At 34.6% G+C, this 16,677-nt stretch overlaps 1 protein-coding gene and 1 long non-coding RNA gene across 2 annotated transcripts; one reads left to right on the top strand and one right to left on the bottom strand.

Moving 5' to 3' along the window:
* Positions 1 to 5,771: 5,771 nt before the first annotated feature.
* On the top strand, positions 5,772 to 7,532 carry LOC131612538 (UDP-glycosyltransferase 1-like). The gene has a single exon (XM_058884313.1). It carries the CDS (start codon positions 5,851 to 5,853, stop codon positions 7,339 to 7,341), a length of 1,491 nt encoding a protein of 496 aa, XP_058740296.1. The 5' UTR covers positions 5,772 to 5,850; the 3' UTR covers positions 7,342 to 7,532.
* Positions 7,533 to 11,858: 4,326 nt separating this feature from the next.
* On the bottom strand, positions 11,859 to 12,355 carry LOC131612537 (uncharacterized). The gene is made up of 2 exons (XR_009287415.1): positions 12,148 to 12,355; positions 11,859 to 12,063 (listed from the first exon to the last, which is right to left on the bottom strand). It is a non-coding gene; the product is annotated as an uncharacterized LOC131612537 (long non-coding RNA).
* Between the last annotated feature and the right edge of the window lie 4,322 nt (positions 12,356 to 16,677).

The following is a 16,677-nucleotide window of genomic DNA, read 5'->3' as shown; positions in this document are numbered from 1 at the left end:
AGAGAGTAAAATTCAGTTCCAAATACGCAAAAACATTATGATCCATCTGAAGCACTTTGGCTTGGCTTGTTGTTTGATCTATTTTAATACTTGGCTTGGTTTATCTATTATTTCTTGGTTATCTGATACTCGTGGGCTTAATTCGAAGGAAAGAAATGTTTATGTTGACTTCATGTCAAGTGTTTGCTTCTCTGTAAGTTAGATCTTTCTTGTCCTTAGCTTTTCTTTTATGCTTTAGGATAATCCCTTCATCTCTTGCCCATCTTCTTAAATTTCAAAATCTTCTCCCTCTTTTCAAAAACCTTCTTATTTTCAAACATGAAAATTTTCATAATAAACTTTAACTTTGTCAAGTGAACGTCAAACAGTTTCAAAAGATTAAAAAGAATCAAACTCATTCAAACCTTTTGTGCCTTTTGTGCACTCTTTTCTTTTGAAAATTTTTTCTTGAAAAATTACACATAAGTCATCTCTATAGTTAAGATGTAATTCTCATATCCCCATGATAATGATTGAAATAATATTGATCCTTTTCCACTTGAGAGAGTTTATAGGCATACTTGTTAATCCTTATTCAAGTTAGAGCCCTTTTTTCATGTTGATGCAAAGATTCATATTCTCATACTTGTGGATGTTTAGTTGAGTTTTTTCTTAAGATGACAAAATTTATTTTCATTTGAAATCAATCAACAAACTTCCGTTGTTTCTTTGTACGCGGAACTACAAATGCTCTGGCGTCCCTATTGCACGCAAGAGGTATGTAGGCATAAGATGTGATGTCTTGTCGAGCATAAATAAAAACCATAAAAACAAGTTATTTTCTCATCTTCGTAATCTTTTGCAAACAACATGCTTTAGCATTAACACATACTTAAAAAGAGGTTCCTGTAGAGTACTACAGATGTGAGGGGTGTTAATATTTTTCCCTTGCATAACCAACCCTCGTACCCTTTTCTCTTTGTTTTATTGGTTTTGTTTTAAAACTTCTGTGGATTTTTTGTCAAAAAAAAAAAACTTCTGCAGATTTTATTCATTATTTTTTCATTCCTTTGAAAACAATAAACATCGGTTTCGACTCTATTTATTTGATCTTAATTTTCCCATCGCGACACTCCACAAGAGAGATCAGACTAAAATCCCACGTTGGATAGGGAGAATCAACTTTAAGAATTAAAGTAACAAAGTTGGAAGGTCAGGGAAGTAGCAGTCAAGCTCACGATCCTTATAGAGAGAAGGGAAAACAACACTATTCAACCTCGGCAAGTCAAAAAGTGATTCGTCAAAATTTTTTTATGCAAAGCCAAAGAAAAGTTTTATTGAATAACTGCAGACACAAGTAGTGTTGCAGCTAAATTTAAAAGTACAGCAAACAATGAACACACCAAGACCAATTACAAAATTAAAGTAGCACCAAAACTACTAATGAGAAAACAGATAATTGCTGTCTAAACATAATATAATATACTTCCACCCTCCCTTGCCAATACTTCAGCAGATGTTCAATTCCAACCAAGTCTGTTCGAACCGCCTCCAAAATTACCGAAAGATCGATACACCACGATACTACCTCAAAAACATTGAGTGCCGACACGGCCTTTCTTCCTCCAACTGCCAGCACTTGCTTCGAACACAATTCCACAACGACAAAGCATTGCTACACTCCACTACACTCCACTTACACCACTGCTACACCAAATCAGAGCCAGAAACAACAAAGCAGAGCCAACCCTACTCAATACCAATCCAGCCAGTATCACATGCAGGAAAGACTCAGTGCACGCCACTCAACACCATTCTACACCAATACTCATCTTACACCGAAGCTAAATCCACAACTCTTATATACTTCGCAGAGCCAACTCGAAAAACTAATTGATAAAATTGCGACATACCAACGGACTAAATATTTTTTCATTCCCCCTTCTCCATATGGTCCAAATGCAAGCATACCATATCAATAAGAATCTTACCCTGAAGACTCTCCCTCCACTGCCAATACCATAAGAAAATATAGCAGCAATGGGGCTGAAAACCAAATTTCCGATTCCTCCTTATTTGGTTGCGAGAGCTGCACAGTCGCCTACCAAACTAGGGATATAATTCACCACCTCTTGACGAATCTGAGAGATCCCTTCCCTCACGAATCTTTCACCTTAAGAGATAAAATTGTATTCCTTCTAAACATGCTTTTTATACGACATGAAAAAAAATTTGTGTTTGCATTCCCTCCTTAAACCACTTAACTCTAGGTCTTTAAAGCAGATGGGCATATGAGAAGATTGATGAATTATTTTTCCACACACATAATTAAAACTAATAATCAGGAAGTGTTTTATCTCAATGCCTATTATGTTTTTAAAAGTCATACTCAATAATAATAAATAATAATAATAATAATAATAATAATAATAATAATAATAATAATAATAATAATAATAATAATAATAATAATTCATATATATCTAAAATGGATAATAGTATTATAGAGATAAATTTTGTTAACTTATATTTTTATCTTTATAACACATGATAGAAAGTAAATGAAGAAATTACCATGAGACCTAAATTTTTTTTGTTCTAAAATTATTCCGATATATCGTGCTAATTACCATATTTTGTTGACATAAAATTGTTCTTACTATTTTAAAATTGAAGTTGTAGAATACAGTCAAAAAATATTGTATCACGATAATTACGGTTGTGATTGCGAATGTGGTTGTTGCAATTACAATAACTTAAGTATGTAAAAGAATTCTTCTCAAGTTCTTTTCAATTAGAGATTTTTTCAATCTATTCCTTGAAACTCTTATCCACATGACGAAATTCTAATTTTGCCCTTTGTTTCTATAAATGCACATTCGAAAGTAATTTTTTTTTTTGAAAAAATTGTTTCTTTCCGCAGATGCATCTACGGAACGTGTTAAAACAGAATCTTTCGTAGATGCACCTACGGAACAGTCCGCTATTTTTTAAAATCACATACATTTCACTCCAAAACTCAAATTTTATAACAACAATTGAAAACCCAATTCCAGTCAATCAAAGTAATGCAATTTAAAAGCAATAAGTAAATAGTACACCAAAAATAAACATAGTATAAAACGTCGACCAAGCGAATACATGTATCAAATCCTCGAACAAAAAATGAAACCAAATACATATATGAAATAAATCACAAACATCATTACTGTGTGTGTTGTATATCATCATGTGCCTCTCCGCTGCCTCTGGCACTGCCTCTGCATCCACCGCGCCGCCTGCTGGATACTTTACCTCTAGCGTTGAGTTCCCCACCTGTCCCGAAACAGTTTCTACGGTACAAAAATGTCCCATCTGCCACCCTAAGGATACCATTCACATGACGCAGGCCAACAGACCTCTCAGGGAAGAAACCATTGGCAATGCCTGCCCGCGCCATGTCAGCTATCTCACAAAACCGAGGAAGAACATACTGAGTCTGGTCCATCTCAGCATGATGAGTCCGCAGAATCTCCTCGTGGGCTGGTCTGGGTGGTGATCCAGGTGCGATGGGAAGCATGTATGGGTTCAACACTCTGTAGTACCGTGTGATGTACCCTTCGACGCAGCTCCAGACCCTCTCTAATATGGTCGCCCGAGCCTCGTGTCCATAAAGAGTTGAGTGTCTATCAAATATAGCGAGTAACATCTCAGCACCTGCTCTTTGTGTATATCAGCCTCTGCCTCATCACCAGCAGCCTGATGTGCCGCTGTAAGCTCCATATCATATATCCTCTGCAAGGTGTGAAACCTCATGGGCATCCCGCGGGTCCTCTCCACCTCCTCAAGCGCATCATCAAGATCAACATCCAGCTCCTATATCATCATCTCCATCACTTCCTCCTTCGTCAACCTACCGTGACTAAGGAGGGTACCCCTAATTGATAGATGCAGGAGGTATGCAATATCGTCCAGAGTAATGGTGATCTCGCCGTGAGGAAGATGAAAGGACGAGGTCTCTAGATGCCACCTCTATGCAAATGCCATCAGTATTCCGTTATGAATCGTCTAGTAGCCGATCGGGCAGAGGTCCCTCAGACCATAAGCTACGAGTACATCACGGAACCACAGGTCGTCAGGCTGCGCGAGAGCAGCAATCTTTCAAACGTGGTTGTAGAACCTCTAGGGATCTCTCTCCTGAAATTTTCCAAAAAAAAAAAACACTGTTATCTTCAAGCAAAGTCATTAGCACATGAGCATTCGTCACTAGCACAGACACATATGTGGAATAACTACCCCTTCGACGTCTACGGGTGGCGGACATTTGTGAGGAACCCTCTGCATCATTGCGAGGCCTCCGTGATGATGTAGTAGATGGAGTAGCCCTCCCAACTGGAACGAACGGAGAAGGTCCGTCAGCTGGAAATGATGGAGACGGCCCTGCTGGAACGGGTGTATCAGGTACATCAGGTATATCAGGTACCTGTACTAGAATAGTAGCTCCATCTATCACCTGTGATACTACACGCATCCGTTCACGCCGCACAGATGCATGTTGTACAACCCTCTCATGTATAACTTTGTCAAGATGGTCTGCCATAATATTTGCATTGTCATTTAATAAAATCGAGTAAATTACTAGGTACTTATAGCAAGAAAAAAAATGAAAAAAATCAACACATAACCTTCCGCAGATGTATCCACGGAAGTGTCTTGAATTTGAAAAAAATGAGTTTCTTCGATAGGTACATCTACGGAATGATCCAACATTCCACTTTTCTGTAGGTGCATCTACGGAAGGTTCTGAAACCTTCAAAATGCAACAATGGCGTCTGGTCACTGTTGCAGAGGGTTCAAAGCCCCATTTTTAATGGATTGGTCGTCCATTTTAAACTTTAAACAGGACATTCATTATAGCTAAACCTTATTTCTAACACCACTCAATCATTCCTACACCTTAAAATTGAATTCAATCATTTAAAAAAAAAACTCTAAGATAACTTGAAACGTTGAAAACTTACTGATTAAATGTAGGTTGGAACTTGTTGGAAAGTACTCGTAGTTGTCCTTGACGTTTCGGCCGAACTCGAGAGGAAGAAATGAACTTGTCTTGTAGTTTGTTTCTTGAGTTTGAGACCAAGTGGGTTTTGGAGAATGAGAAAGTGAAGAAGGGGGGAGAGGAAGAGTCTGACGCGAATATAACATCGAATGCTTTCGTAGATGTATCTACGGAAACCTCCGTATGTACATCGACGGAACAAAACAACGTTAAACAAAAAAATAGTGCTTTCGGATATACATCTACAAAAACAGAAAAACATTTTTGTCAAATCAGTGGTGCGTGAGAGATATAAGGGGTGGAGTGAGAAATTCTCTCCAATTAACATCTCACTCTATCTTAAAATCATTTTGCTCATTTTTAAAATGACCCCACAAAAAATAAAATAAACATGTGGTCATGCAAAAATCATTGAAGGGAGAATCTTCACGTCATTTTCTTCTTCGTATTTTGTTTACGTCCAAGCAGAAAACTTGTGGTAAAGATAAAACTTAATTATTGCTCATGTTCTTACATCACCAATAATAGTAACCTTGTACAACCCATCTATCATATCCCACAATCATTCATCTATTTTACTGTTTTATACAAATAAAATAAAATTGAAAGTGACAATTTTGTAAAACAATAAAATTTTATTTATAAATTTTTATTAATTTTGTTTTTTTGGTGGACATGCTTCCACGTACGTAAGCTTTGTTTTTCTCTTGTTTTCCCAATAAGGAGGAAGGAGTATCATCTTTATAAAACAAAGTGATATCTATATAATTGAAGCACAATTCAATTCAAGTCTAACTTCAAAACACACACCCTACTCACTCATTTTCTAAACCATGGTTTTGGAAGAAAACATGAATGTTCCTCACTTTGTATTATTTCCCTTCATAGCACAAGGACACATCATTCCAATGATTGACATTGCTAAACTGTTAGCACAACATGGTGCCATTGTTACCATTTTCACTACACCTAAAAATGCATCACGTTTTTCTTCTGTTCTTTCTCGTGCTGTTTCTTCTGGTCTTCAAATCAATCTTGTTACACTCAATTTTCCATCAAAACAAGCTGGATTACCAGACGGTTGCGAGAATTTGGACATGGTTGACATTTCGAAAGACATGCTGTACAATCTATTCCATGCAGTTTCCTTGCTCCACAAACCAGCTGAGGAAGTTTTTGATAAATTGTCACCAAAACCAAATTGCATTATCTCTGATTTTTGCATTCCTTGGACTTCTCAAGTAGCTGAAAAACATCAAATCCCAAAGATTTCATTCCATGGCTTCTCTTGCTTCTGTCTCCATTGCACTGTCAAGGTACACTCTTCAAAGATTCTTAAAAGCTTAAATTCTGATTCTGAGTATTTCACTGTTCCTGGCATACCTGACAAAATTCAAGTCACCAAAGAGCAAATACCAGTAGCTATTGAGGAAGAACAACACCTTAATGAGTTTGTTAAAAAAATGAATGAAGCTGAAATGAAATCATATGGGGAAATCATAAACACTTTTGAAGAACTAGAGAAAGAATACGTTAATGGTTATAAAAAGGAAAGAAATGATAAGGTTTGGTGTGTTGGTCCTGTTTCACTATGCAACAAAGAGGGTTTGGATAAGGCTGAAAGAGGTAACATAGCTTCAATAAGTGAAGATAATTGTTTAAAGTTTCTAGATTTGCATAAACCAAAATCTGTTGTTTATGTTTGTCTTGGAAGTTTATGCAACTTAGCTTCTTCACAACTTATTGAATTGGCTTTGGGATTGGAAGAAACATCAATACCATTTATTTGGGTTATTAGGGATGGAATTAATAAAACTGATGAGTTAGAAAAGTGGATTAGAGATGAGAAGTTTGAGGAAAGGAACAAAGGGAGAGGCCTCATAATTAGAGGGTGGGCCCCACAAGTGGTGATATTATCTCATCCTTCAATTGGTGGATTCTTAACACATTGTGGTTGGAATTCAATACTTGAAGGGATAAGTTTTGGTGTTCCAATGGTAACTTGGCCATTATTTGGTGACCAATTTTTGAATGAGAAGCTTGTTAATCAAGTTTTGAAGATTGGAGTGAGTCTTGGTGTTAAGGTTGTAATGCAGTTTGGTGAGGAAGAGAAGATAGGGGTTGTGGTGAAGAAGGAAGATATCAAGGAGGCAATATGTAGGGTAATGAATGAGGGAGATCAAGAGAGTAAAGTGAGAAGAGAAAGGGTAAGTGAATTAAGTGAGATTGCTAAGAAAGCTGTTGAAAAAGGTGGATCTTCTTATATTAATATGGCTTTGCTTATTCAAGATATCACACAGCTACAATCAAAACAGCAAAGTTGAGACATGCAATTTATAACATTTGTTCTTTTGATGTCATCATTTGTTTTCAATTTCTGTCATTGCATATTCTAAAACAAGGTGTTCCTTATATGTATGTTTTTTTTTTACCATGAAACTGCAAATGAAAATATTAAACTTTCTTTACCAACATTTGATGGGAAAAATGAAGATCAATATAGCAGCTCACAACTACCTCTTGATTCATCTCTATGGTTATTAGTTTGTTAGATAAGTTTGTTAAATTGTTGTTAGAGTTAGTTAGCTTATGATTATTACTGTCAGATTGACTCTACATAAGGTTTTTCCTATATAATATACTCAGAAGCTTGATATTTAACATACTCAAACAATTAAAAAATACTAATTACCCGTGTAGACAGATATAAATTATACGGAAAGAAAATAGATATAATAAGATGACAATGTGTCAAGTGGCAGACATATTTTAAATTAAATTTTATGTAATATTTCATATGAAAAATTATATAAATTGAAAATGTTATTGAATCAAATAAAATATAAAATTATATGTCACATATTTATCAAAAATAATTAGTTCTCCGTTAGTACTTGTACTTGTAAGTAGTGTTAAGGACTTCCTTGTGCAAGAAAGCAATATAAAAATTATAGGAAATCAATTTACCCCATAGAACATGATGAGTTTTTTCTGCATCACTTTTAATCCAAAAAAGTGGCTTCAACAAAAAATATGACTTAATAATGTCATGGTTACTTTATGCTACTATCCTACACTACTATAAATAATATATTACATGATAAATATTTTATTCCAACCAAAAAACAACTAATATATAATGTCAAGGCGTGTCATATTTTAATTTTTTTAAAACAAAAACATCATATAATTTCCTTAGTTTCTGATTATAATAAAAAAAAATTCAAAACATGCTTTGAATGTCATTCTTTTGTATTTGTAAACTAAATGATCTATTTCTTTGATTTCCATAATAATCGAGAATTAAATAATCATACTTTTTATGAAAGTACTCGTCAAACAAATTTTATCCTAAATTTAACTTATATGTAGCTGCCCCAAACTCGTACGTATCATTGGGATGAATTGCAAGACAGAAAAAATCTTCTATGTTCTGTGTTCTTATATCTTTAACAAATTTTTTTTTCTTGCCATTGCAATCTATCACAAAACATTGATGTTTTTGTTGTATTTTTGAAATAGCCTTTCTATGTTGTCAATAAAAGAAAACAACATTGCTTTTCTCGGTTGCCATTGAGAAATTTATACTCATACATGCTGTAAATAGCAAGCACAAAAAAAATAGTAAAAGGTAAAAAATTAAAATGAAAACATGACATCTTACTTTCAATTTTTTTTTTCATTTATCATTTTTTGTCTGAAACATCATTGCCTCATTTTTTTTTTAATAAAACCAAGGAATTTTCTTATTTTTGTGTGGAAGTTATGCCCCAAACTCATCATGTGGGATCAATTGATTTATGAGAAGGGATATATATATATATATATATATATATATATATATATATATATATATATATATATATATATATATATATATAATCTAATTTATGTATCTAATTCCTTTTTTAAAATCTAAGTTTATCTAATTTAAAGTTGATAAATGGAAAATTTGATTGTTTAATACTCATATGCGCACAACATATATTATAGTATTTGTTTGCCCTGTAACATAGTTTTGAACTTTAGGATAAATGATAATTAATAGTTCCTCTATAAATTTGTCTAAATAAATAATTTTGGCACCTAATTAGTGGTGGTGAAAATCTACAATTGTATTTAGTTTAATGGTTCTTAATAATTTGTAATCTTTTGTTTTGGGGAGTTCAGAGAAAGTGGGAGCAACTACGAATCTAATGCTTCAAGATCATAAAAGTGGGAGACTCCAGATCTCCATGCAAAACATTGGGGCATTAGATATATGTGTCACCTCTCATATAAATCAAATATACTACTTTTTTATAGGCTATGCGAGACTTAACCACTCACACCTGTATCCAATAGTCTCCCATGCAAGTGTGATTTCGCATATCCTATAATAAGATCCATCACATGATCGACCTCCCGCTCCCCCACCAAGTTGAACTAGAATCTAATAATACTTGTTCCCCCTACTCACACCTGTATCCCCCCAACACATGATCGAGACTTAACCACTCACACCTGTATCCAATAGTCTTCCATGCAAGTTGTGACTTTAAAAAATAAATCAATTTTAATGTTTATTTTTAGAGGATGTGTAGAAGATGAATAGAAAGACAATTAAATAAAGACAGAAAAATAAAGAGATAAGACATTATAAATAACACACTAGATTATATCTTTGTTCGATCCAAAACCACGAGACCTACACACAGTTTCCAAGTATTAACCCTTGGGATTTCCACCTCACATAGCTTTTACAACAAAATTATCCCACAATCTTCTTATCCCAAGCATTTATCTCAAGTTCTACTTGCAACTTTTATATCATTATATTAGAATATAAGAGAATAATCTCTCTTATTTATAATTACAACTCATAAATGAAGCAACGATTACACAATAAATTCTACCAAGTAGTTTACTCGCTAAACACTAAAACATGAAATGCACAAACATAGCACACACACTTCAAACAAACAATACATCTATGAAAAAGAAAAATAATTACAAACATGTATACAGCAAAAAGAATAAAGGAGGGTTGCAACGATCATACCAATTTCGACGATCTAGGCCCAACTTACTGCACAAGAAAAAAGATTTGTAATCAACAATAGGAATAACATAAGATAAAGTATGATCAATCATAAACGAATTGGATACAAGTTCTCTTGCACGTCTGAAGAACACTATCAGACTCTCCTTCATAAGGCTTCAAATGAACTTATACAATGGATATTCTAATTATCTTTGATCGCCACATCTTATCATTCTCAGAATACTTATTCAACTCTTTGACGATTATTGACACTTTAAGGGAAACAATGTAACCCTTGAATCTTTAGTAATATTGTTGTGAACTCATATAACATTGCAAAATTTCACAAACTGCCTTCACCTTGTTTTCACAATAACCTTGGAACAGTAGGTCACTAAAAAATGATTTTTGCTTCTTTCTTTAATCTCTCAAAAACTTCCAGCATGTTGAAATATGAATGCATTTCCATCTTTAAGTACTATTATTCAAAAACAAACTTTAAGACGTAGTGTCAGGTTTTCGGTTACACTGCACATATCACAAACTCTTGTTAGTTAAATCCTGGATGAATCAAAACTTAGAGAATATGTAAAATACAATTGATAATTGAAGAATATACTAGTAAAATCTTTTACTTTAAGATAATCTATGTAATGCATGGAATGAATGATCATACATTAAGAAATCAAATTACTTTGATGGAATTCATTAAATTGCATAAGCTTCCAAACAAATACAAAAACTCGTATAAGATCGAAAGGAACCTTATCTTCAACTTTTAGAGTCGAAAGATTATGATCAAAAGCCCTATTCTAATACCAAATGTTGGGTGAGAATATGGACACAAATAGGTCTAGAAAGTGGAGGGTGAAAAGACCTATCCCTAAATAGACAATTTAAAAAATATTTTATGTACCATAAAACGAAATCAGAGATTTTAAAATATGCAGAAGTAAAACACAACACAAAGAGAACTTGTAAGCATCTTAGTAAATAATCAAACAAAATCATTACAAGATATCATTAGAAGTATGATTCTTTCTAATGCAAGTCAATTAAAAGAAAAGTCGCTTTAAACAAAGCAACTTAAAAACATTTTATGTAGAAATTCTTCATGATATTATTGGATTTATGATGATCCAATAGGTTTGATGAAACACTACAACACGGAAGGGCTTTAAAAGCGCTTTTTTTGGCCTTTAACAGCGCTTTAAAGCGCTGCCAAAGCCAGCGTTGGCGTAGGCTACGAAAGCGCTTCTAAAAGCGCTCTGGTAGACCCCCCTATGAGAGCGCTTTTTCCAGAAAAAGCGCTCTGGTAGACCCCCCTATAAGAGCGCTTTTTCTGGAAAAAGCGCTCTTATAGGGGGGTCTACCAGAGCGCTTTTTCTGGAAAAAGCGCTCTGGTAGCCCCCCCTACTAGAGCGCTTTTCCAAAAGCGCTTTGGTAGGTTGCTTTTTTTTTCTTTTTTCTTTTTTTTTGATCTTTGGCAGCGCTTTTTGTAACAAAGCGCTTTAGTAGGGGGACCTTTAAGAGCGCTTTTTAAAAGCGCTGTCGTTGCTAAATGAGATATTGTAAAGTGCAGCCTATAATTTCAGCCTCCCAGATCGACCTGTAATATTTTCAACCTGTAATATTTTCAACCTGTAATATTTTCGACCTGTAATATATTTTCAACCTGTAATATTTTCGACCAGTAATATATTTTCGACGATATATTTTCAACCATAGGTAGGACTATATATATACTAATATAATACCATTATAATATCCAAAATTATATATATACATCATTATGTCAATCAAACTAAATCTCTAACATCAACAATATTATACTTCAAATATTAATTGGCAACAATATGAACAAAGTTAGTAACCATATATTCTGGAGTACTATAATATTCTCTTCAAATCGACACAAATCCTACTACATGAATAGCTGATGAATATAAAATTGACACAATTCCTCTTTGATTTCTTCCAACTTAAGTTTCGGGTAAGAAGCAGCACGGAATTCGTCAAAGTACTACAGAATAAAAACATAATATGAATGATTTAGTTAAATGTAATAAATTATAAGAAGTTATCTAATTAAGTTATAAATCCATACCGTGATTGGAATCTCTAATTGATTCATTTGAAGGATTTCTTTCATAAACCTCAAAACAAAGTATCCGCAGTCTGAACTGTTCCGCTGTATCGGACACTACATAGAAAACAAATAAGAATTTATAGTTGTCTTGTTTTATCAAGTAGCATAAATATTATAAGCAAAATTGTGAAAAATAATGTACCTGCACTTTGATCCAAGTAATGTTGTTTGATTTAGTCCGGGATACCTGTGCGTCTCGTTGACTTCGGAACACTTGTATTGATCTAACAAAAATATAAAAGCATATATTTAGATCAATCTCACAAATAATTAAATATATAAATATACAAGAATATTTAGAACGATCCCACTTACAAATCAATAATTTCCTTCATAGCCGGATAATTGCTCCACTCACCATCTACCGAATTCAGAAAATATACAACTTCTCTTATCGGGTTGATAGCAAGCAACAACCAGTGTGCTCTATAAATTAAAACAATAGGTTATATAAAAATTTTGCTACGCAAAAGAAACAAAGATTAAATGAACCAAGAATGAGAAACTAACCCTACTGGTCGGGTATTATACGCCCAAAGAATCAGACTTTCTGTATTGCCGGATGACATGAATCTATCGACTAAGCGTTGTCTAACTGATTCCGGTTCCGAATCAATTGTCATTCCGCTGCAATGGGCGGAAGACACGAAACGGAATCTGTTTGACAATGCAGTCCCGCGCAACACTCTGTCATGCAACAACCTTAAATAAAAACATTATAAACATATTAGCGGATGAGTGAAAAACATAATAAACATAATGTGTAAATAAATTGTTCGACTAATTAAATAATATATCGGATGAGTGAATATTACCGGATGTACGAGTGCATATTAGCGACGCCTAGTTGTTCTTGTGTAAAAATCTCTTCCAAGTCATCTATTGCAATATGTGAAATGAATTCACCACCAAAGATACCTTCCTCCATATTGATTTGACGGAGAGCACCTTCCTTCAAATCGGACATATCAACAAGTGTTCTGAGCGTCGTCCGATATCGAGGAAAAAAAGCACCACCTTTTTTTGCCGCTTGCTTCGGAGGACCCTTAGGCGGTACGCTACGAACGACCTGTGTCACTTGTTGTGACTCCCGAGCAGATGCCTAAAAATCAAATAACGATCGATAAAATATAAAATCATGGAGTTTTACATTCAAATTATATATTAACACCTTAAATGTACCTCTTTTAGTGATGCAACAGACTCCTCCTCCTGTAAAATCCATTTGCCCTTAATTGCGGGTTTTGTAGGAGCAGTCTAAAATTAAAATGTAAAAAATAATTAACGTAACGGTGCAAAATTGACATTCGAAAACTAAATGATTCATAATGGTTTTGAATATACCTCATCACCAATGATAATGAGCTCCGAGGGCCATGCAACAAATGACCCAATTGCATCTCGCAGCAATGTCGTCTCTGAGACCATGTCAGGTACCGGTAGCACCGCATCATGATCTAATACAACATCCACTGATACTTTCAGGTGTCCATCCGGGAGCGGTCTATGGTGAAGTAAATCTTGTGAATTTTGAACAACCATCATACAACGGTTTCTCTGCATCGCTTACCAACCTCTCAAACATTTTAGGACAATCCGCAAGATCTTCTTCAAGCGCTTCTGCAATCTCTTCGACTCGATCGCAATCGTATGTGTCTGTGCAATCGTCGTTTGAAGCATACTTCCTATTACAACTCGACTCAGCATTCCCGTTACTTTTCTCACCATGCATTGTCCAACATGTATAACTTCTATCAATTCCAAACCGTAGTAAATGGGATGCCAACTTATTCCCGTCAACCTTACCCCCGTAACAGCAACCCAGGCAAGGACACGGCATTCGAAGCGGGTCTTCGGAGTGCGCAACCGCAAACTCAACGAATTCCCATACCCCTTTCTCGTACTCTTTCGACAATCGGTTTGAATTCATCCATGTCTTATCCATGTCTTAATTAAGCTAAACAAATGCTTCTTGGTTTCTCTATCAGGTACTAAGGAATTCTGTCAAGATAATAAATAGCTATCATCATAATAGAATACCTAATCAGAATACCCAATTTCTTAAAGAAGACATTACCTTATTTCAAGGTAATATAAGTCCACAAACCAAAAAATGGATTGAGAGACACTAAATTGAAATTAAATAGAACCATAAACAATAAACTATAAGCAGACAACAACAAATTATAAGCAAGAAGAAAGGGATAGTAATCTGAGTTAGACTTGATGTGGGAGACGGGTAGGCTTGAATCGGCGTTGAACAAGTAGAAACCAGAGGATTCAAAGTAACTGTAAAATTAAACACACACGATGCAGTTAAATACACCACTACTAACACAATATCAAAAAAACCCCAATATATAACTCAATTATTTAAAATGATATGAAATCAATTATCAATTAGCTAGTAACTACAAACACCCGAATTTACAAAACCGAAATGCTCAAATATGTTTTGGCTAGATGCTTTATCTTTATCTTTTGTTATAGAAATAGCTTATAGATAGGCACTTATATGATATGCACTAATGCAATATAGTACTTAATTAAACTGTTTATCTAAATAGTGCCTAAGTTATGTTTAAGAGTCACTTCTAACATCAATGATATTAATTTCTTTTTACTTGAATATTGAATATTTCTCATTAACAATGAAAAGATGTGAACAATATTTATATACATGTTAGTTGGAAAAATCTAAATAAGAATGTTATTCTATCGTTAATTTCAAAGGATACTATTAAATCTTAATAATCAATAAGATAGCACTCAAAATATCTTCACAAATTTGTCGGTGTCGTGTTGTATTTACACACAACATAACCTACAATCACTCAAATTATCTTCACTCAAAAACCTATAATAATTTGTAAGTTGTTGTGACTAAACCTCTTTTGTCTTCAAACAGAGCAAAACAATGTATCAAAATAATGTATCAATGTATCAAAACAATGTATCAAAACTATGTATCAAAACATATGCCACAGACCTTAGTAAGGACAGTAGCTCTATAAGCCAATTAACTCTAGTAAGGACAGTAGCTCTATAAGCCACAAACAGCACCAGGTAGAAGAAATCCAAAAGAAACCGTGACTTAATTTTTCAACAAAACCTACACCAATTCATTGATTCAAAGCATTCATGTAATACCAAATTCATTCAGATTCACAATTGAAGCATAAAGTATGCTTCCAAATCCAATGACAAAATATTTGCAATCAAGAAATTTGTCAAACCTGATTTGAACAAAAATGGAGATAAAAATGTCAACACAGCACAGACGGTATTCTTTCATTCAGAAGATTACATTTTTATATTATGGTTGTACAACTCAGCTAGGTTCATCAAAACAAGCTTCTAAACAATTTTCAGTTAGGAATCATGTACCTGGTGACGGCGAACCAGCGGCTGAGAACGGCGAACCAGCGACTGATGACGGCGAACCAGAGGCGGAGGGACGGTCGGAGAACTGTGGATGAAGGTAGTGGTGGAGTGACGGCCGGAGCTGCAATTGAAGATGAAGGTCGTGGCGGAGGAACGGTCGGAGAACAGTGATGAAGGTGGTTAGGGCTTCAGGTTCGCGAGGAGAAGAAGAGAGACTGAGAAATTAATTGGGGCAAAACGTGTTTTTGTGTTAATTAGTTTAATTAATTTAATTTTAAAATAGCTACGAGAGCGCTTTTGAAAAGCGCTTTAGTAATACCCCTTATACCAGGGCTTTTTAGGGGAAAAGCGCTTTCGTAGGCTACCCCTATAGCAGCGCTTTTGAAAGCGCTTTCGTAGCCCACCCTATACCGGCGCTTCTATAAAGCGCTTTCGTAGCCCAGCCTATAACAGTGTTTTTTAAAAGCGCTTTCGTAGGACCCCCATATACCAGCGCTTTATTCCCCTTGTTTTATATTTTTGTCTTTAGTGAAAGCTATAGCAGCGCTTTCTCTCAAAGCGCTGTCGTAGCTGCGCTGCTAAATGTAACATTTGGCGTAGTGAAACACATGCCTAAGCTTTCACATTAAATAGTTATAATCAAGATCTAACCTAAATAACATGCAAATGATGCAATAATGCATTAATGCAATAGCTATAGTAATGAATGCAGAAAATTAAAGGAGATAAAGGATGATAGAAAAGATACACAGAGATATATAATGGTTCGGATTTTGTCCTAGCTCTGCCTACTCCACTCTTTAATGGTATTAAAACCATCAGAAAATAATCATGATCTTCCACTATTTGATAAGTTTGATACAAGCATTTTGATACAAAATATCAAGCGTTAATTTTCTCTTTTGATGCAAATACTGAAAGTGCTAACAAACATAAGATCCTTGATAATCTTGATCCAATAACCTTTCTCTACATAATAACCTGCTTCAAGCCTTCATATGTGGCAATCCACCTTGGTCCCACCAATTTCTTGTCTGAGCAATTTCCATTAGCTATGCATTAAATTGGACTACTACCAACTTTGTCTATGAACAATATTTACTT

Source organism: Vicia villosa, linkage group LG6, assembly GCF_029867415.1.
Source record: "Vicia villosa cultivar HV-30 ecotype Madison, WI linkage group LG6, Vvil1.0, whole genome shotgun sequence".
NCBI lineage: Eukaryota > Viridiplantae > Streptophyta > Magnoliopsida > Fabales > Fabaceae > Vicia > Vicia villosa.
Note: the sequence above shows the minus strand (reverse complement) of the source record. Positions and strands in the feature narration are given on the sequence as shown.